The 19,993-nt window shown below is 40.0% G+C and overlaps 10 protein-coding genes across 10 annotated transcripts; 7 read left to right on the forward strand and 3 right to left on the reverse strand.

Annotated features, from left to right (window-relative positions):
* Nucleotides 1-605: 605 nt before the first annotated feature.
* SS1G_09396 (hypothetical protein) lies at nt 606-1,569 on the forward strand (the record flags this gene model as incomplete). The annotated part of the gene is made up of 2 exons (XM_001589624.1): nt 606-687; nt 746-1,569. 2 exons carry the CDS (start codon nt 606-608, stop codon nt 1,567-1,569), a joined length of 906 nt encoding a protein of 301 aa, XP_001589674.1.
* An 849-nt stretch (nt 1,570-2,418) lies between these two features.
* Nucleotides 2,419-2,709, forward strand: SS1G_09397 (predicted protein; the record flags this gene model as incomplete). Its single annotated transcript, XM_001589625.1, has 1 exon — nt 2,419-2,709. The coding sequence occupies one exon, from the start codon at nt 2,419-2,421 to the stop codon at nt 2,707-2,709; it is 291 nt and encodes a 96-aa protein (XP_001589675.1).
* Nucleotides 2,710-3,303: 594 nt separating this feature from the next.
* Nucleotides 3,304-4,256, forward strand: SS1G_09398 (predicted protein; the record flags this gene model as incomplete). The annotated part of the gene is made up of 3 exons (XM_001589626.1): nt 3,304-3,320; nt 3,528-4,028; nt 4,247-4,256. 3 exons carry the CDS (start codon nt 3,304-3,306, stop codon nt 4,254-4,256), a joined length of 528 nt encoding a protein of 175 aa, XP_001589676.1.
* A 1,092-nt stretch (nt 4,257-5,348) lies between these two features.
* Nucleotides 5,349-5,666, forward strand: SS1G_09399 (hypothetical protein; the record flags this gene model as incomplete). Its single annotated transcript, XM_001589627.1, has 1 exon — nt 5,349-5,666. The coding sequence occupies one exon, from the start codon at nt 5,349-5,351 to the stop codon at nt 5,664-5,666; it is 318 nt and encodes a 105-aa protein (XP_001589677.1).
* Nucleotides 5,667-5,789: 123 nt separating this feature from the next.
* On the forward strand, nt 5,790-6,083 carry SS1G_09400 (hypothetical protein; the record flags this gene model as incomplete). The annotated part of the gene is made up of 1 exon (XM_001589628.1): nt 5,790-6,083. The coding sequence occupies one exon, from the start codon at nt 5,790-5,792 to the stop codon at nt 6,081-6,083; it is 294 nt and encodes a 97-aa protein (XP_001589678.1).
* Nucleotides 6,084-6,251: 168 nt separating this feature from the next.
* Nucleotides 6,252-8,572, forward strand: SS1G_09401 (hypothetical protein; the record flags this gene model as incomplete). Its single annotated transcript, XM_001589629.1, has 6 exons — nt 6,252-6,344; nt 6,423-6,959; nt 7,430-7,747; nt 7,902-7,982; nt 8,136-8,202; nt 8,469-8,572. 6 exons carry the CDS (start codon nt 6,252-6,254, stop codon nt 8,570-8,572), a joined length of 1,200 nt encoding a protein of 399 aa, XP_001589679.1.
* Nucleotides 8,573-11,918: 3,346 nt separating this feature from the next.
* Nucleotides 11,919-12,269, reverse strand: SS1G_09402 (hypothetical protein; the record flags this gene model as incomplete). The annotated part of the gene is made up of 1 exon (XM_001589630.1): nt 11,919-12,269. The coding sequence occupies one exon, from the start codon at nt 12,267-12,269 to the stop codon at nt 11,919-11,921; it is 351 nt and encodes a 116-aa protein (XP_001589680.1).
* A 1,441-nt stretch (nt 12,270-13,710) lies between these two features.
* SS1G_09403 (hypothetical protein) lies at nt 13,711-16,513 on the forward strand (the record flags this gene model as incomplete). The annotated part of the gene is made up of 4 exons (XM_001589631.1): nt 13,711-13,976; nt 14,028-14,176; nt 14,272-16,231; nt 16,501-16,513. The coding sequence occupies 4 exons, from the start codon at nt 13,711-13,713 to the stop codon at nt 16,511-16,513; spliced, it is 2,388 nt and encodes a 795-aa protein (XP_001589681.1).
* A 551-nt stretch (nt 16,514-17,064) lies between these two features.
* SS1G_09404 (hypothetical protein) lies at nt 17,065-17,447 on the reverse strand (the record flags this gene model as incomplete). The annotated part of the gene is made up of 2 exons (XM_001589632.1): nt 17,065-17,118; nt 17,370-17,447. 2 exons carry the CDS (start codon nt 17,445-17,447, stop codon nt 17,065-17,067), a joined length of 132 nt encoding a protein of 43 aa, XP_001589682.1.
* A 1,108-nt stretch (nt 17,448-18,555) lies between these two features.
* SS1G_09405 (hypothetical protein) lies at nt 18,556-19,044 on the reverse strand (the record flags this gene model as incomplete). Its single annotated transcript, XM_001589633.1, has 1 exon — nt 18,556-19,044. One exon carries the CDS (start codon nt 19,042-19,044, stop codon nt 18,556-18,558), a length of 489 nt encoding a protein of 162 aa, XP_001589683.1.
* Nucleotides 19,045-19,993: the final 949 nt, after the last annotated feature.

Here is a 19,993-nt window from a genome sequence, read left to right on the forward strand (position 1 = left end):
AGGCTGGGATTTAGGGTACGGAGTACTGTAAAGCGAAATGTGGCTTCTTCGGTGATCCACGGGCGCTCAGGTACAAAGGAGTTGGAAGTGTTTTGGAATATGTCAAAGAGCCGCAAAAGGGGAAGGAAGTCTAGATTTATTTTCTATAATTTATTCGGATTCTTACCAACATTTGACTCCTATGGATGTACAGCGGTGTTATGGAAGTTGTCCCTACTCCGTAGAAATGTACCCGTACCATACGAAGTACCTGGGTGATTATCATCAGGTATGTAATTGAAAGTATAAAAATAGATGGTTCTAGGTGCTTCGGCATTGATCTTTTAGTGTTTTTCACCATCATGACCACTAATTACCTAGATAGGTAGCAACGTCGCAAATCCCAAATAATGTTGTCTTTTTGTCCCCCGCGAAAGCACGTGAAATGGCGTCGAGATGACAAGCGACGCGCATCAAAACATCAACGACGATATGGTCTTTTTAAATTTAAATAAGAAAAGAACCATATTTACGAGCACCGCTGCCACGTAATGGACTCGCCAAATTAAGCTACGAGAAGCTCACATTCTTCCCCGCATTCTGTGGACTTTAATTCGACTTTAAATATGGATATAACAGAAGAGATCAGTCCAGAAGACGCGGCCGGTATTGAATTGGACAATGAGATAGCCTCACTACAGGAACAAAGTGAATACTCTTACCCCTCTCTCACTAACCTTCAAATGTTGTAGCTAATGAATCACAGTCGCGTCATTGAAGGATCAACGTCGTCTTCAAACTGCTACTATTCTTTCTTCTCAAACTTCAAAAGCCATTTTGTCAAATTTGCGAAAGCCTTCCTCCAAAATCACATCCTCCCATTCTACTGCTCCCACAGATTCTGATCCACTTCTCGCAACATCCGCAGCTCAAACGACTCATAATCTCGAGAATTTATATCGCGCATGCGCATCAATCACCTCCTTCCAAGTTCAAGATCCTGACCCTAATGCTGTAGATAATGGGCATGTATTGGGACTTCGAATTGATGTCAGCAACGCTGGTAAATTCGTTCGACCTTACTATATTATGTTGAACAAACCATACTCGGGATCTGCGGCTTTGAGAATACATCGACACACAGTGCCTCCATGTATCCCTTTGGCTAGTCTAGCTGCGAAGTATTTGCCGGCCCCCAAGACTGTCGAAGGTATTGCGAAAGGAAAACGGCAAGATCTCACGACATTTGCAAGGAAACTACGACGGGAGATTGCAGGTTATCATTTACGCATTGCATCTATCAAGCATTTACGAAAAGGATTCTCCTTGGATAAGAAATCAAGTAGGAAAGGAAAAGAAAAGGAGCGAGAGATAGCGGATATCAGTGCGGCTGATGCAGAAGCCAAGCAAGTAAGGATTGAGTGGGTAGATGGAAAGATCGGCAGATGTGTTGTAGGAATGAATGGAGAAGTTGTAAAGTGCGTCATCATTGGAGAGGATGGCAGGGATCGCGAGACAGAAAGAAGGATTCTGAGCGGTGACAAGAGAATGGAAGGAATTGCTGACAGGTTGATGGGAGGCATTTACTGAAAAGAGAGATCTCAACTTGAAAGAGGCTTCCGGGAGTTATGGTCTTCAATACTCTCAAACACCACTACTTCATCATCGCATCGCACTTTCATACCCGCAGTCTAACTTATATCCTTGCGGATATTCTCTTCTGCTCACTTCTTACTTCTCTTCAATTCGGCATGGGGGTCTAAAACGAGGCCGGGCACGAGGCTGAGCGAGGTACGCTGGATGCGGAGTCGAATCCTTCGTATGCGGCTGATCATTCCAGGGCAGACAAACACTCGAAGTAACCACTCTAGAATGGTACGAGCCATGCAAGCTGTTTATTTTAAGCCAGTTCTTATTTTCCGAGACATTGAATTTCGTCCTAATAGATCTTTAAGCCATGTGAAGCTGTTGTCAAATCAACATTCTTTTTGAAGCAAAAGAATACAACAGACACTTGATGTCATGGATGATATCAAAGCCCAACCGTGCAATCAAACAATCAATAACGGGCAGTTACCGCAGGATCATGCCTTTACCATCATATCTACTTATACCAGCCTAACAAATGTTGTGTTTTCGCGCAGCTATCCATTACACGAGCCTTGGCCAGGTACAAATCACTGCAGAGATCCATATTGTTCGACAAATCAATTTCTTGGCCAGGTGCCTTTGACTGGGCTATAATGGCACTGCATTCTCTCATACTATTTACGCATTTGTGTTAGCAACCAGGCAATATATACATTGATTCATGGGGGGTTTTTTTTCATATTCTCCCAAACTATCCATTTCTCCCTTGAGAAGTTGAAGTACAACAAGATACATTGCAAATGCAACTAGCGCATTGTATTTTCTCTACTTAAACTTGGCTGAGGAGACATGTCAAAGGATCAGCCAACCTGCGCTAGTAACTCGGTTCCATTCAAGGAACTTGGTAAACCGGAAAGGCCCTCATGGGAAGTTTGGAGGGAGGGAAGAGTTCTGGTGGTTTCCATTTTCTCCTGTGGAGCTGCTGTGATTGCAGTTTCTTTACCACAAGCAGCATTCTGGCTTGGAAGCCGTGACAACCTGCAGTTCATCATTTTTGGTCTGGCTATCTCCCTTATGAATGACTGCTTTGGAATCGAGGCTCAGGCTCTTGTCTTGGTTGCGGAAGCACGTTTCGGTTGATCCACCTTACAAAACTTTAAATCAATACTCTACAACAGTCTTTTCGTCAAACATGCTCACAAATACATGCGGCTAGTCATACTGATTTTATACGCCTTCTCTCTGCTTTTGAATGTTGCCTACCTAGCACTCGACGACGGCGAGACATATGCAGGAGATTCGGGATGGCTGCTGAATGGTCAATCCTTTTCGCGCTACAATTACAACAATACTTACCGGCTCAGCAATCTTTTACTCGATAATCGGACAACAGCTATCATGATCTATGCTACCGAGCCAGTCGTGACCCTGGATACCACATATCCGCTGCAACTCGGAAGCTATGGGTTGAACATGCAAATTCTTAATCACAATATTATAGCAATGCTAGATCTTCTAAATAGAGATTTTTTTTAGTCTTTGTGGAATGCTATGCGTTTAGGCTAGACTGTATACCTTCGAGCCTCAGTCAACGCCACTTTCAGCAGTGTTAATTGCACAAATGCGGATAATTCATGTAGGAGGCCTGCTGGATTTTTTGACTCCACCTCTCCATCCCATGCGGCATGGGTATCCACCGTCAACGTCGCCGGCGCTGGCGACATAAAATTCACCATGGCAGCCAATAAAGCGTAGCAAGAAGTTTTATGTATCTCTGCTTGGGACGAATCTGCTGACCCTCCAACGAGTATAAGCTCGGAATTAATTGGGTTTAATCTGTATCGAGGTCATTGTGATGGCAAATGGAGGGTTGATGAAACTACAGTGCTATTGGAGGAAGCAAGCGGCTGCCTGCTGTCTGACTTCTCTACCTCACAACGGCTGATTGTCGAGAATAGTGACTGGGCATCATTACAGAACCTACAAAAAGTACTAGCAGATACTATGGTCACAGCTAGCAATGATCCAATACCTAAGATTCTACCTACACATTTTTCGGCACAGTCGGCAATTATTGCATCAATGCTTTGGTCTAAGTTATCATACGATGCTACTGAGACTATGGCTACTTTCTTCAGCCACTATCCTGAGCTTAATTATGTCACAGAGTCATGTATGCAGGCGAGCGTGCCAACATTGAAACGAAACGCTCTGCTCTATGTCGTTATATGCATTCAGCCTGTCATGATATTTATATTCATGATCATTCGATACCGTTTAAGACATATTCCGATATCAAATAAATTCGGACTGGTATCCTTACTTGCGGGGATTGATCCGAACAGTGTCAGACTCCTAAAATGTGCTAGCTTCAGTGGTATCTCGAACGCTCCAATCGGAGTTACCATTAGCGTCGTTGAAGATGGTGAAGTAGACGAGCATCGCTCTGGGCATTTAGAGTATGTCTTGAATACTGAAAAAGGTAGTAAAAGTGGCTTGCTAGTCAAAGGAGTCACTTATTATTGAATGTGTAATTAGCAAAATATTGGTTGTTAGTTTTCATGTTTATGGCCTGCTTCAACTTCATGTGGATGGACACTCTTTCCTGCTAAGTTCCTTGATTTTCAATTCAACAATTGATTGTTCATCGTTTGTGATATTAATAATACGACTTTAGTAAAAATTAACCTTTATTTCATATTTCTTGCACCCTCTAGAATAACTTACCATTACTAGAGCTCCTCTCCATCTTTCTCCTGTAGTTTTCCATTGCTTTGTATACTACCGTACTTTAGTTCCATTAATTATAACATACAAGACTCTCCCATAATCATAATCAGCTGATTTCCATAAGCTTGTCACGATTCACCATCACGTCGGACAAGTAGGGATCACGTGATGGAGCCTCCAGGAGCATAGGCTCTTCAAGGCTCCTCCAGGCTCCTGCAGGCTCCTGGAAAGGACCAGTATATAAACATTCATTATTTTCATAGTATAGGAGCTTCGTGCTCAACTTAGTTATCAATTAGTTTACCTACATTCTACTTGATCTAGTAACGAATTCACTTCCAAGTGAATACCAGTGATTAAGCCTTGACCCACAACTACCAACCAGATGAAACCTCAGGCAGCCGCTGCCTCCAGTACAGTATCGTTACAGTAGAGTCTCTCCACCTTCAGCAAGCACAGACATATGTTCTGATTGAAATCACGTGATTGATCCAAGGATCTAGAGGATCTAGATAATTAAACTCTAGATCCAGTAGATCCAAGGGATCCAAAAGAATACAGTAGAATATGAAGTTCTATATAAGGGATAGGTTTTCATTTGTAGAGCTTCGTGCTCAAGATCAATCATTTAGTATACTCTACTATTAGTTACGAACTGCATATCATTATTGTCATTACTTTAAGTCCCTGCTTGACGCCTAGTTATAAACCACCTCGAGAGCCTAGAGCACTTCCACGTGATCTAGACGGCAAACCTCATAACAGACAAGACAAGACGGTATAATACAGAGCAACATTCAATGTTTTTTTCTTTTACGGGATTTTATGATTTATTAGATAAAAATTATTAATTGTTTTGATATACTCCGAGTCGAGTAAGGTTTTCAAAGTGTTATCTAATTAATACCTACCTCGGTGATTACGGAGTAATTATTATTTATTTGAAGATATAACGTGGTTTATCATCGGGTCGCCAATATCACCGGGTCGCCACTTTTTTCACCATTTAACCACTTCAATTTCAATTCGCGATATCTCAATGAATTATCATGGAAACACAATCAAAAGAAGCCCGAATCATCTTAGCTATTGAAGCTATTCGAAAGTCTAAAAATTTGACAATTACGAAAGCTGCGAAAGTCTATTCAGTACCTCGATCTACACTACGCGATAGAATCAACGATCGAAATAACCAAATGGAAACTCGAGCAAATGGGCATAAAATAACTGAATTAGAAAAGAAAGTGCTTCTTCAATATATAATTGATGTAGATGATAGAGGGTTTGCACCTAAATTGAATGATGTGGAAGATATGGCGAATTATATTCTTCAGTCGCGAGGGGCAAAGAAGATTGGAAAGCTCTAAGCTCATCGATTCGTAAAGCGTCATACGGAATTAAAGATATGTTTTAATTGTGTCTATGATTTTCAAAGAGCTCTTTGCGAAGATCCTAAGCTTATTGAAAGGTGGTTTCAAATGGTATTGAATATGCGAGCGAAATATGGTATTCAGGATTGCAATTTCTACAATTTCGACGAAACAGGCTTCATAATAGGGATTATAGTTGCCTGTATGGTTGTAATTAATATTGAACGAAATAGCAGAAGCAAGGCAATACAATCAGGCAATCGAGAATGGGCTACAGCAATTATATGTGGTAATGAAGAGGGTGAAACTATACCTCCATTTCTGATAGTTCAAGGACAAGTCTATCTTTCGAATTGGTATACCGAAACCGATCTTCCTGCAGATTGGGCTATTAAACCTATTTCCAATGAATAAACGAATAATGAGACAGGGTTAGAATAATTAAAGCATTTCGATAAACATACTATTCATCGAAGAAAGGGCAAATATCGAATATTAATGCTGGATAGATACGAAAGTCATAAATCAATACCTTTTCAGTCATATTGCAAAGCAAATGATATAATATGCATAAAGCTACTAATGCATTCTAATCATTTAACTCAATCATTCGATATTGGATGTTTTAGTGTCCTGAAACGCTCGTATAATAGTCAAATTGATGGATTTATCAAGGTATATATCAACTATATCTCTAAGATTGAATTCTTTATAGCTTTCAAAGCTGCATATCAATAATCAATTACATCTCAGAATATAAAAGCTGGGTTTCGAGGAACTGGATTAATACTATTTAATCCTGAAGCTGTACTCTCAAAGTTAGATATTCGAATTCATACATCTATTCCCCCCTCTTTCAATATAGATCCTTGGATCTCTCAAACACTTCACAATCCAACTGAAGCTCTTTCTCAATCAACTTTAGTAAAATCTCGAATAAGTCATCATCAATCAAGCTCTTCTACACCTATATTCGAAACTATACTAGCTTTAACTAAAGGTACAAAGAGATTAACATATAAGAATACACTTTTAAATGCAGAAAATCGTACATTTCGGAAGGCAAACAAGGCATTAAGCAAACGTCGACACGCAAAAAAGATTCAATTACATCAAGGAGGAGTGCTTACTGGACAAGAGGCTCTTGATATATTATCTCAACAAGAGGTTGATGTTCAGATTCAACGCGACGAGCGTCAAAAGAGGGGAATTCTAATGGGGAAGCATCTTCTAGTCGATGTTGTGGTACATGTGGGAGAACTGGTCACAATTCAAGAACTTGTCAAAATAGTATAATAGACTCTAGGTTATTAGATTCTTAATAGTTTCAATCAATTGATTGAGTAGTTGTTGAATAATATAAAATTGAAGTGGTTGAATGGTGAAAAAAGTGGCGACCCGGTGATATTGGCGACCCGATGATAAACCACGTTATATCATTTAGGATAATTAAGATGGATTTTGAGGATCTTGTGATTTTGAGTCGGATGCTGGTTTTATAGGTAGGAATTAGATTGGATGGGATGGGATGGGATTGTATAGTATTACGGAGTGAGGAATATTAATATAGTAATTATTAAAATTGGGAAATTGAGGGATTAAACAGAGTCTAGGGAGAGGATCTGAGTGAGTATGGGATATTGTAGTCACTTAGTTTGGGATGAGCAATAGCTTATTAGAGCTTCCAAATATATTTTCTGCTTTAACTTAACTCTTCACTAACTTATCTTCCGGCTCATCTCCTCGATATATAATTCCAGAGAAGTCTCCCGGAAATTGTGTCTTGTACCAGCCAAGACGAGCTTCTTCGTCTCGGGAAGGGAATCCTCGACGCAATAGGGACTCTCATGCTATTCGAGAAATCTTTCATCTTCTTTTCGATCAGTACTATTGGCGTAGGCTATAATGTTCCTTGTGATGCCTATGCCAAATTTGTGGTTGATCTTTTATTGCAGAATAAAATTCGCAAATCCATCAGTTTGTATTTCAGACCAGAATTCATTGATTCTGTCACAAAGGCTGCGGATTTAGATGAAGGGAATTTTGGGAAAGAAACCCTTGACCTGGCGCTCTTGAATGTGGATTGATTACTAGTTCCTGAAAAGATATTTAATACTGATACGAGGAATTTGGGAGATTGGTCAATAAGTGATATCAAGTTATAGTTAGAAAGTATAAGAAATTACATATCCATTTATTTTACCAACATCAAAGAGAACACGAGGAATATAGAAATATTATGAGATACTTAGGGATGTTGATGATGAAGACGAGGATGCAAAGAGGTTTGCTACATTTAAGCTAAGAAATTTGGTAGTTTGGAGGGGGGAAGTTACATTGAACTAGCCGCTGCACAATGCACGAAGGATGTTGATGAGCAGATCAATAGATTCACTTTTATTTTGAGCCATTAGGAAATGATTCAAATGATTGCCATCCATGCGCGTTCCTTGCTCAGTTGACCAGTCCAAAGAAACTAGTTGGAAAGCAGCAAGCGCTCGAAGGACCCTAAATGAGAAGAAATTGAAAAACAGTTGAGGAAGAGGGGTGAACAAGAACTTGGAGAAGGAAAAGAGGGACGTGGAAGTCGAAAATCCGGGGATATCCATCAACAGTGGATAAACGAAGATGATAAATATCAAGCTCCGCAGATTTATCACAAGCCGAATTCAATCTTCCTGAAATTGAAGACAAGCTCAGCCGAGCCGAAAAACGCCTCAAAAACGGAAGCGATAAATGCATGACCATGAACCAAATTCCTAGCCTACACTCAGATGGTAAATCTCCTTCCTATCCTAGAGACAAAGAAATCAATGTACAAAATCAAAGGCTCACTGAGGGAAGCGAGCAAAATCCTTGATTCTGATATTTTCGCATCTACTGGTAGTAAACGATACCTCTAAGGGATTTACTACTGTATCAATAAAAGCGATGTAACGGAAATTAACGGATCACTTGCTCTTCAATGTAATAATAGTACCAAAATGTCAAATTTCGTTTAATGCGCCTGTATTTACCAAGTTCGACGGAATGAGTTAATACTTAGCGTGTTCTTCATGTGCAGCCTAGTATGCTTGGTGATGTCAATTGTGCTAAATTTGAAGACGTGGTATCGCCGAATTTTTCGACAAGAGGTTGGACTTTGTAGGAACCAGTATTGAGCAATATGACGTTTTATGTGAGCAATCTTTGGGAGGCTTTGGCCGGAAATGTAGAAGGGCTTGGTGCATACACTTATCCTTATTTTTATATTGAACAGGAAATTTCCGAGGTTTCAGAAAAAGCAACAGTTTTTCTCCAGAATTCGACACATCTGTGAGAACTTATAAATACGGGTGAAAAGCTACAAGTAATTCCCAACGTTGATAATATACCACCATCCAATCCAGAGCTTCGAGTGAGCTGACAAGAACAACATAGATCTCTTACTTCAATTGAACGAAAGGCCTAGAAAAGACAAGAAGAATCGACTCATTGGCATCCTCAATCTTCTCGAGATTCAATTTACTGGAGAAATTAACGGTTATATTTCCGGCGCCCATATTTGTGGTATAATTTCTTGGGGAATCACTACTGCCCAGACTTTTCGATCACTGTTCACAACTCCGGGTTTTGATGTGACCCGGAATTGCATTCGAACACAAGCGAGGACTTTGATCAAGTTTTTAATAATTACTTTAGTTGATGATTGTGCAGCCGCTATCGTTGCGGATCGAACCAAGGTTTCACAATTCACAGATGCGTCCTCACTTGAATGCTGATGCAGACTTAATTAGACCAACTCTTCCCGCCCACGATATTTAGTCTTTGGAATCGTACCGAGAACACGCTATCCGCGTTTGTAGAGTTTGCTCACTGACGGGAGTTTTCCGCGTGAACCTTTCAGCATTCTATGCAAAAGATCCAACTAAGCTCTTTGTCGATTGCTCAATGAGGTGGTCATCACGACCATAATGTCTCAATATCAAATTTGGCGGTTCAAAAAATTTAAGGCTAGCTCTCACCATAAGGCAAGGGAGCGCTAGCAATTATATCGAGTCGTTTTCCTCCAAATTTGTAAGTAAAAACCCAGAAACATCCGTTTCCATCGAGAACAAAAACTGAAAAACTCTCGCTCTGGATCCATCAGCTCAAACCCACACCTTTGGTGGAAATCCAGAGCAATGCTGCATGCTCGACTTTGTTCAAGTTAACAATATCAACCTTATCGTAGACAAATGGGTTATTGCCAGGATTACATGCGCTGCGAGAAGAATGGATTCCACGTTATTGAAATTAGGATCCACGCACCGTTCCTATGGACAACAAATAGTGATACTCGATATTAACTTCAAAAACATAGTACTCGAAACTAGCTGGGTCTGTGAGTCACTAGGAGAACTATATGGCAAACAAGAAAACAAAACCGCGCCGTATCGTGAATGTGTTATTCCAAGGACGGGTAGCTCGACAGTATGCAGACTCAGTCACCAGCCCGGAAATCAAAACCGATATGAATAATGATTCGAATTACGGGGGTTCAAGTTACAGAGAAAAACCAAGCCCAAAGATTTTCTCTTGGGCGGAGAAACATCTATTGGTGCTGAACTTGTCCAAACACTTTCAGTGACACCTGGAGCGAGAGATTGGATGGAAAATTGATTGATACTATTCTCCAGCAGGAACCTAAAGAGCTGAAAGCTGCAATCATGAAACGAGAATGAGGCTCTGTTGCCAGCTGTGATTTTGAGTGGTATCGGGGTCCATATGTCCTAATAGGTAGGTAAATTTAGGTACAGAGCCTCCTTGATGACAAATGTGTAAGATCTTACAGTGGGATTCGTACCTTGACCAATAGCATTTCCCTGTACAAGACCCACTGGTGCACCAACTCATTTTTGCAACTGCTTTCTGGTGTTAGTGTACATTATCATACCTATCTAATGGTGGGATGAGATGCGAGCGTGAACATTTGTTAGGGTACGTGGTTCCGGTCACGATAGTTCGGAACATTTAGCCTGAAAAAGATGTTGCACATATCATATCATAATAGGACACGAATTGCCAAAAGAGACCCCACCGTCCATTCACGTACAGTGATGTGTTTGTGGGGTTGCGGCTGATATTCTGTTTCAGTCTTTTGCTTCAAGTCTAAAATTACAAGGCTGGCGAATAGAATGGCGAATATAAGCTTAATTTGGAGCCCCCAACCGTTGGGTGCTTCCCCCAAGCTAATCAAATACAACACTGATTTGTTGATCTATATTTGAAGCTGGGATATTTATATTGCCGCCATGAACATCCCTTATCCGCTCATGCATATTCTTAGGGGCCATACCCCTAGCACCAAGCTCATCATAAGCGCCAGCTTTCTCACATAAAGACCAAAACTTTTAGATACTTTAAATATTTGGAACTTTCACAGAAACGAGTATTGGCTCGAAGCTTGACTCCTCATTCCAAAGGAAAAAAAATTCAGCAAGCCTTCTGAGTTTGCACTCAACGAGCACACATTTCCAAGTGTAAAAAAGGAAATACCCCGAGAGCTACAAGGCCGACGTACCAAGCAATAATATAATTGGTATTAAAATACTCAGTCATCATGGTTGACGTCTCAATCATCATCGCCGTTGTTTCTCTGATCGGTTCGCTCGCAGCAGCAGGTTTCACGGGATGGATCTCATACTACTTGGACCAGGCCAAACAGCGCAAAGCCACCAGGACTCTAATCCACAAATATCGAGACCCTCTAACACTCGCCGCATACGATCTCCAATCTCGAATCTACGGCCTTGTTAATAGTTTGCTTGAGTATTATCATGATGAAGAGAAGAAAGAAAATATATATGTTTACACGGCCTTTTTGATCGGGCAGTATCTTTCATGGACATATGTTCTTCGCCGACAAGCACAATTCATGCAATTTTCGACGGAGCAAAAAAACCAGCAGCTCAATAAGATCCTCTTCACCGTTACGGAGTACTTTAGCCTGGACATATGCGGAGAGGCTCCATTCATGCTTTGGCGTGGACAGCAGATGGCCATCGGCGAAATAATGACTAAAGAAGAAGAAGGTCAGCTTTACTGCATAGGGTTCGCAGCGTTCTCGAAGAGATACCACGATGAAGATGAATTCAAAAAGTGGTTCTTACCTATCGAGAGAGGTGTCGATCTACTTGTAAAAGCACGCAAGGATGGTAATCTTACTGCGACTAATAGACTACGTCGTTTGCAACATCTTATGATTGATTTGGTTGATCTTCTGGAATTTCATCGTGCGACAAGTGGACCAGTCAAACAAATGAAGGTACCCGCTGCTCCAGGTTGCAAGTGTGAGAATTGCCCGGGGTCAGCCAGGGCGGATCCAGATGAGAAGCTACCGGTGTAATGGGTCAGAAGTCGAGAAAGCGATGATTGATAGAGTCTCCTTCCGTTTTTGAGGAAATGGGGATGCATGGAGGCTTGGACGTCGACCAACGGCATCTTTACAAAAGTCTTGCTATTGAGAGGAGGATTTCGTTGAACTGTTGGATGCGTGCCATATGAGATAGCATTGGGTGTTGATGCTGGCAATAATGTACAGCGAGAGACTCGATGTAAGCCAGTATGAATTATGAACATATGGGGTATTACCGCTGTGCTACGGGCTTTGAGGCGTTGAGAATTAGGGGGTGGTTTACCCCGAAATAATGAGATGGATTGCAATTAATAGGTATATAATGGTATAAAACTCGCATAGATATCCATGTATTAGTGCTTTTTAGTGATGATTCAATGTTGATATCAAAATTCTTTTCATGCAAACAAAAAGTGTGATGTGTAGGAGGATAGAACAGCAAATGCTAGAAGGGTGGACGGAACACACTAGCTAACTGAACGGTCTAACCTAATCAAATCACCGTTCAGTTGACAGATCACTAGTGGTCCCTTCAATGTAACCTTAACCTTTGAGATTTCCCCACCGACAATCAACCGCGAAAATCAATGCATCATTAGTCTTAAGTATCTTACATTTTACACTACCTACATTTCATATGCTGCAATTAAGTATAGTTCATTAACAAATATATATGACGAGTTGAGATTCCATGTGATCTGAGGCTTTTTAGTTTTTAGTATTGTTATGTAAAATAATATGCTGGTATTACTTGACAGGATATCCCCCGTGAATAACCCACACAGAAAGAAGATATCGTCTGCGTAGTAGCACAGATGCTCCTGTATGTTTAGATCTACAGTCTGCGGTAACATAGGTAATCTTGGTTGATGCATTCTGGGTGCGGAGATTTCGAGGGTTTCAAATGTTAAAGGGCTTTTTCAGTATCAAGCCCTAACGATCTTAGAAACTCTTCTTCGGCGACAGTTCGCCCTACGAGCTCGGAAATATTTTGTCGCATTTGGCCGGGCTTAGAAAAAGATTTGATATAATCTCGATTTTACAAGAGCAGTGTAGGATGCATTCTCCGCGCACTTTTGAAATGAAACAATACTCTCGAGCTGGAGTGCTTACAGAGAGCGGGATACCATTTCTCTAGTTCGACGCATGCATCTGCATAGCAACCCTGTTGGATCAGCGGCCAGCTAAGATATACCGCAACGAATCAATGATATTCAACTTATAAAACCCTCAAACACGAGTGGATGAAGACAGCAGCTCCTTCATGATTGTTATAATAAACAGGTACAGGTTCCTGGACTCTCCTTTCTTTTCGCTTATGGCATGTACTATGAACTCTAATAATTTACTATCAAACATGTTGTCTTAATCTATATATGTTTTTCGTACTCCCAATTCTGAGAGATATACGATTTGCTGTTGCGATACAGTATTTTTCTGAATAAACTCTTTCTCCGAATGCTAATTTGCCCCACCTCTCCCGCATCTACATATATGCGCTAAAACAGTTTCATCCCCGCCTACGAAATATCGTAAGATTACTCCGCATCAACCTAAAATCTTACATGTCCACAATTGTTTAAGCTTACTTTTGTTATGATATTTAGTACGTAGTCAAAGGCCACGGCCCTAAAGTAGGTCTTCTCGATCATCTTTTCGACAAATATGCATCCAGTTAAATGCCAATGGCTTTTGTTACTACTCATATTCGCTATAACATTCAATGTCATCGTACAAGCAGAGGCAGCACAATCTACTCAAGGATTAGTTGAACTCTTAAAACGGAGATTACCTGCTCATGTGAATGACTTCGAGTTCAAAATACGAGGCAATCATACATTGGGGGCGACGAACGATGACTATTCTGTATCTCAAACATGCACGGGAGTTATTCTGGTAGAAGGGAATTCATTAAGTGCTCTTGCTACTGGGTACGTCTCTTGACTGAACTTTTGACCGCAATTTTCAGCTCACGAAGATAGGTTACGTAAATACTTCACAGACATTCTGCATGTGGATATCTGGTGGTATATTGGTTTGCAGCTCCATCTTGCGCCTAAAGAATTCCCACCTTTGAATTCGACATTGAGAGGATCAAGTATTGTACCATGGCGATATCATTTCAACACTGGTAAGCGAAATTGTCCCCCTGAAGCGCCTTCCATTAACGATTGCATTTCACACAATCTTTAAGTTACTAAACAGATGCTGATGAACACTTCGTAGTTACATTCTCTTACACAACCGCCTTTTGGACCTGGGATGATTGGGAACTTCAGCTAGACTGGATGTCCCTTCACGGCATAAACCTCTCTCTCGCCTGGGTAGGGTACGAAAAAACATTACTTTCCACCCTCCTCACCCTCGGTCTCACCACCACTGAAATTCTTTCATTTTTCTCTGGTCCGGCCTTTCAAGCCTGGAATCGATTCGGTAATATCCAAGGATCTTGGGGCGGAACCCTTCCACTCTCTTGGATCGAAGAACAGCACCTTCTTCAAAAGAAAATTGTAAAACGAATGGTAGAACTAGGTATTACACCTGTTTTACCCGCTTTTACTGGTTTCGTGCCAAGCGCGTTGAGAAGAATAGCACCTAATGCAAATATCATCAACGGAGGTGATTGGGGCAATATTTTCCCTGTCGAATACTCAAATGATACATTTCTCTACCCTACCGATCCTCTTTTCACCACTCTTCAACATAAATTCCTCAGTTTTCAATCCGAATATTATGGGAACGTTACGCATATCTACACACTAGATCAATACAACGAAAACAATCCTGCATCAGGAGATCTCTCATATCTGAGAAACGTATCACGTGGAACCTACGAATCTCTCCAATCCTTCGACCCGTGTGCCGTCTGGATGTTACAAGGTTGGCTGTTCTACTCTCTTTCATCATTCTGGACACAAGATAGAATCGAAGCTTATATCGGTGGTGTCCCCAAAAATGAGAGCATGTTAATCCTAGACCTCTTCTCCGAATCTTTTCCACAATGGGAAAGGACGCATTATTATTATGGTAAACCATGGATCTGGTGCCAATTACGTGATTATGGTGGTACTCTAGGTTTATACGGTCAGATTTACAATATTACAAATTCGTTGATTGAAGCTTTTCGGGAATCGGAGAATATGGTGGGGGTGGGGAATACAATGGAGGGCCAAGGAGGGAATGGGTTAATGTATGAATTGCTTTTGGATCAGGCTTGGAATATTGATCCTATTGATACTGAGGATTACTTCAAATCTTGGGTGAGAAAACGATATCATATTAAAGGGGCAAAGAAACGGTTACCGGGAGAAATATACGAAGCTTGGGATATTCTTCGAAGAACAGCCTATAACAACACGAACCTAACTCTCGCTGATAGTGTACCAAAATCATTGCATGAATTGCAACCTAATATCACAGAAAATCATGGAAGATTGGGACAATCATCAACTATCGATCTTTATGATCCAGATGACCTATTCAGAGCCTGGGAATTGCTTTATAATGCATCAGTATCGGTCCCGGAATTATGGGAAGATAAGGGATGGAAATTCGATATGGTGGATATTACGAGACAAGTTCTTGCGGAGAGATTTAAATTGGAGTATGTGGAACTGATAGAGAAATATAAGAAGGGTGCTGATATCTCCTGTGATGGTGATATTTTAATTGGCATACTGGAGAGCTTGGATGATGTGCTATCCGCATCGCCTCATTTCAGATTAGACACTTGGGTAAATGCTGCAGTTTCTTCTGCACCACTCCCTGCCTCTACAAATTGCTCATCCACCTCAATTAATAACTCCTCGTTGCTCTTCAATTCCTCTACATCGATATTAACATCAAATCTCACCCCAACCCAACAATTCTTCGCCTATAACGCGATCAATCAGATTACAATCTGGGGACCTACAGGACAGATTGATGATTATGCATCTAAGAGCTGGGGAGGTCTAGTACGTGGGTATTATCTGCCGAGATGGAAGATGTTCTTGGAATATATTGACGAAGTGCGATTTGAAGAGTTTAACACGACGGAAGTAAAAGCAAGATTGGATAGTTTTGAGCTAGGTTGGCAGTTTGGCGGTGGCACAGGTTATGTTGAAGGGGGGGATGGTCGGGGAAACTTGAAAGAGTTGGTCGGGGAGTTGTTTGAAGAGTTGGAGCTGTGGGGAGTTCGGGAAGTGTGAGTGAAGTGTTTGGTGGAACATAGCTAGAGATATGCTGCGGGCTATTGGTTCAGGTGTCTTGATTTGACTTTTGGAATTATATCAGTCCTGACAGACTCCTGTATATTTACTTTTCCGAGCACTGTTTCCTTGAATTGTGAATGCTAGTTAACCTTAGGCTTGCCGAGCCTAGTTGTGTTTTTTTACCACGACATCTCGATTACCATAAACGTAGTAGGTATCTTTAATTGTGTATATACTGATTTGTAACAAGTAAAAAACAAAGGGTTGTAGTGTGATAAAAGAAAAGTGAATATTCAACATAGCAGCCAGCTCACTACTTCAATGCTATCTCGACATTTCATATCCGTTGAAAGGGTTATTTATAGTTGTAGGTGTGAAGAGGTTTATCTTGTTAGCTACCTATTAGAGGTATTTAGCTTGTCAATAAACTACAGTAACCCTCCACTTATATTAGCTGACATCTAATTTTACACCAAAAATAACTAAATTATATCATTTTCATTTGAAGATTTTGATATACTAAAGAACCTTTATAATTTATTCTTTTTATAATATTAATTAATTTTATCAAAAGTTTATATATAATTCATTTTGAATTCTAAAAAAATTTATTGATTGAATAATAATGTTACGAGGTTTGCCGTCTAGATCATGTTGAAGTGCTCTAGGCTCTTGAAGTGATTTATAACTAGATGTCAAGTAGGGATTTAAGTAATGACAATAATGATATGCAATTCGTAACTAATAGTAGAGTATACTAAATGATTGATCTTGAGCATGAAGCCTTATACAAAGGAAATCCATCTTCATTATATAGACCTTCATGCTATACGTCCCAGGGCTCCCAGTTGTCCCAGTCCTTTTGCGACCACTGGACCCACTGGGATACTCACGTGATCATGTCAGTCACATGATGTTATAACGTGATCATAAGTGATCAGTTGTGACGGAAATCCCTGCTTTCCTCCCACCTTTATTATATAAGAAACCTCAGGTAATGTGGTTTATCAGTAACCGGAACACTTTTACCTCAATTACCCACATTCCATTAAAATAAAATTACAACAACACCATAAATTAGGATTGAATTATATACAATCTAAAGATCAACTAATGCTGGATCGAACTGACAAGTTCGTGCATTATGTAAAGTACTACCGCATTTGCTACATCGTCGTATAGTAGCTTGCCTCCTTGCTGAAGAACCATCATTTGTATATTCGTCGCATCGTATCTGATCTTCTACATTCTCTTGTTCTAATATATTATGCCCATCTTCTATTGAAAGTGCTCCTCCTTTTCGTATTAAAGCTTTTCTAGCTCTCCAGCGTTTACTAAATGCTTCATTTGCTTTGCGGAGACTATGAACCTTAGCAGTTAAAAGCGTATTCGCATAAGCTAGGAGCTCTATACCCTTAGCTAAAGCTGCAACTGTTTCAAATATTGGAGTAGGTGAACTCCCTTGATGCCGAGCAATACGACTTTTCACTAAAGTGGATTGGGAAAGAACTTCAATTGGATTGTGAGGTGTTTGAGATTGCTATATATCAGGATCGGCTGATATTGATCTATTTGATAGAGTTCTTATTCGAATATCTAGCTTTGAAAGTACAATTTCCGGATTAAATGGGATTAGCCCAACTCCGCGGAACCCAGCTTTACTATTTGATATAGATATTGCTTCGATATATACAACTTTGAAGGCTTGAAAAAACTCGGTTTTGGTAATATGAGTGATATGCGCCTTGATAAAGTTCTCGATTTGTCGATTATATAAACGCTTTAAAGGACCAAAACAACCGATATCGAATGGTTGAGTTAAATACAAAGAATGAGGTAGCAAACTAAGTAATATAATATTATGTTCCTTGCAGTATTCCTAAAATACTGATGATTTATGATTTTCATACCTATCAAGCACTAACATTCGATATCTACCCACTTTCCTACTTTCAGTATGTTTGTTGAAGTGCTTAATCCATTCAAGACCTGTCTCATTATTTGTCCATCCATTGATAGTAGGTTTAATAAACCAATCGTATAGTAAATCGCCTTCGGTATACCAATTTGAGAGGTGGTATTCGCCTTTTACTATCAAAAACGAAGGTATATTATGATCTTCTTCATCAATACAAATAATCGCTATAGCCCATTCCCGATTACCTAGCTATATAGCTTTGCTTTTTCCATATCGATCAGCTTTAGTAACTACTATATATAATGATATTTGTCCTATCATAAAGCCTGTCTCATCGAAGTTGTAGAAATCGCAATCTAGAATACTATATTTGGCCCGCATATTCGATACTAATCGAAATCATCTTTCAATAAGCTCTGAATCTTTGCAGAGAGCTCTTTGAAAGTCATAAACGCAATTAAAACACGTCTTTAATTCTGTATATCGTTTCATAAAGCGATAAGCCCAGAGCTTTCCAACCTTCTTCGCACCCCGCGTTTCGAGTATATAATTCGCCATATCTTCCACATCACTTATTCGAGGACTAAATCCTCTCTCGTCCATGTCGAGTATATATTGAATAAGTACTTCCTCTTCCAAATCAGTCAAATTATGGCTTTTTGGTCGAAATTCCGTACGAGGGGTTAAACCATTCATTCTGCGGATAAGTGTTGTATGCGATATATTATATAGCTTTGCAGCCTTCCGAATGCTTAATTTTTTATCTTTTCGAATAGCTTCGATAGCTAAGAGTATTTGAGCTTCTTTATTATTCGATTGCATTATAGATTGTTGATAAATCGCGTATTGAAGTGGAAAGATAATAATTGAGGTAAAAGTGGTGCACATGCTGATATGGTGCACATGCTGATAAACCACGTTACATTAACCATGTCCACACATGATACGATTACTCGAGATTAGTATGCGATTTAGGTGACCTGAGGATCAGATCCGGACAAGTACTAGGTATCAATGGTTATCGGTAAAGTAAGATCATTGGAGGGATAAATATGACTTCTTTTTGTCTAGCTATTGCGGCTAGGCCATTCATTTGTGTATATATAGAGTAGCTATCCCCATCTACAGGTGCTCTTCACCTGTAGATTCTAAGTTAAATACAATTGCTGGTCTATAAACACCCTTTTGGTCACGTCAGTAGTGATCATGAAGGATCACTAAGGATCATGGTATAGGTGATCACTAGTGATCAGGGAAACACGAAGGTCTATATAATGAAGATGGATTTCCTTTGTATAAGGCTTCATGCTCAAGATCAATCATTTAGTATACTCTACTATTAGTTACGAATTGCATATCATTATTGTCATTACTTAAATCCCTACTTGACATCTAGTTATAAATCACTTCGAGAGTCTAGAGCACTTCCACATAATCTAGACGGTAAACCTCGTAACATCATTTCTAAGAAATTTTTAAAATAGATATAAATAGAATCAAAATCTTCATTTGATTTAAACGAAGCTATTCTGATCATTTAAAAGCTACACTAAAATCATATTAGGATAGGCTGTCAAGCGATAACTAGTTTCTTGACAAGCTAAATACTTTTATTAGAGCTACAAATCCTGATTCTACAGACCCACAATCACACTTACCATATTGAGCCTAACACCTTTTTGAATTTTCTTCGAGACCCAACTCACTAAAGCGAGTCATTATTTTAGCGTGCTGTGGGCTTGCTGCAGCTGCACATCCCCCACCATCCTACCCCGCAATCTTTTCCACATCTTTTATTATCACCACAACTTTCCCAAGATTGAATTCAGAATCGTGA

This window comes from Sclerotinia sclerotiorum, genomic scaffold (genome assembly GCF_000146945.2).
Source record: "Sclerotinia sclerotiorum 1980 UF-70 scaffold_13 genomic scaffold, whole genome shotgun sequence".
Taxonomy (NCBI): Eukaryota; Fungi; Ascomycota; class Leotiomycetes; order Helotiales; family Sclerotiniaceae; genus Sclerotinia; species Sclerotinia sclerotiorum.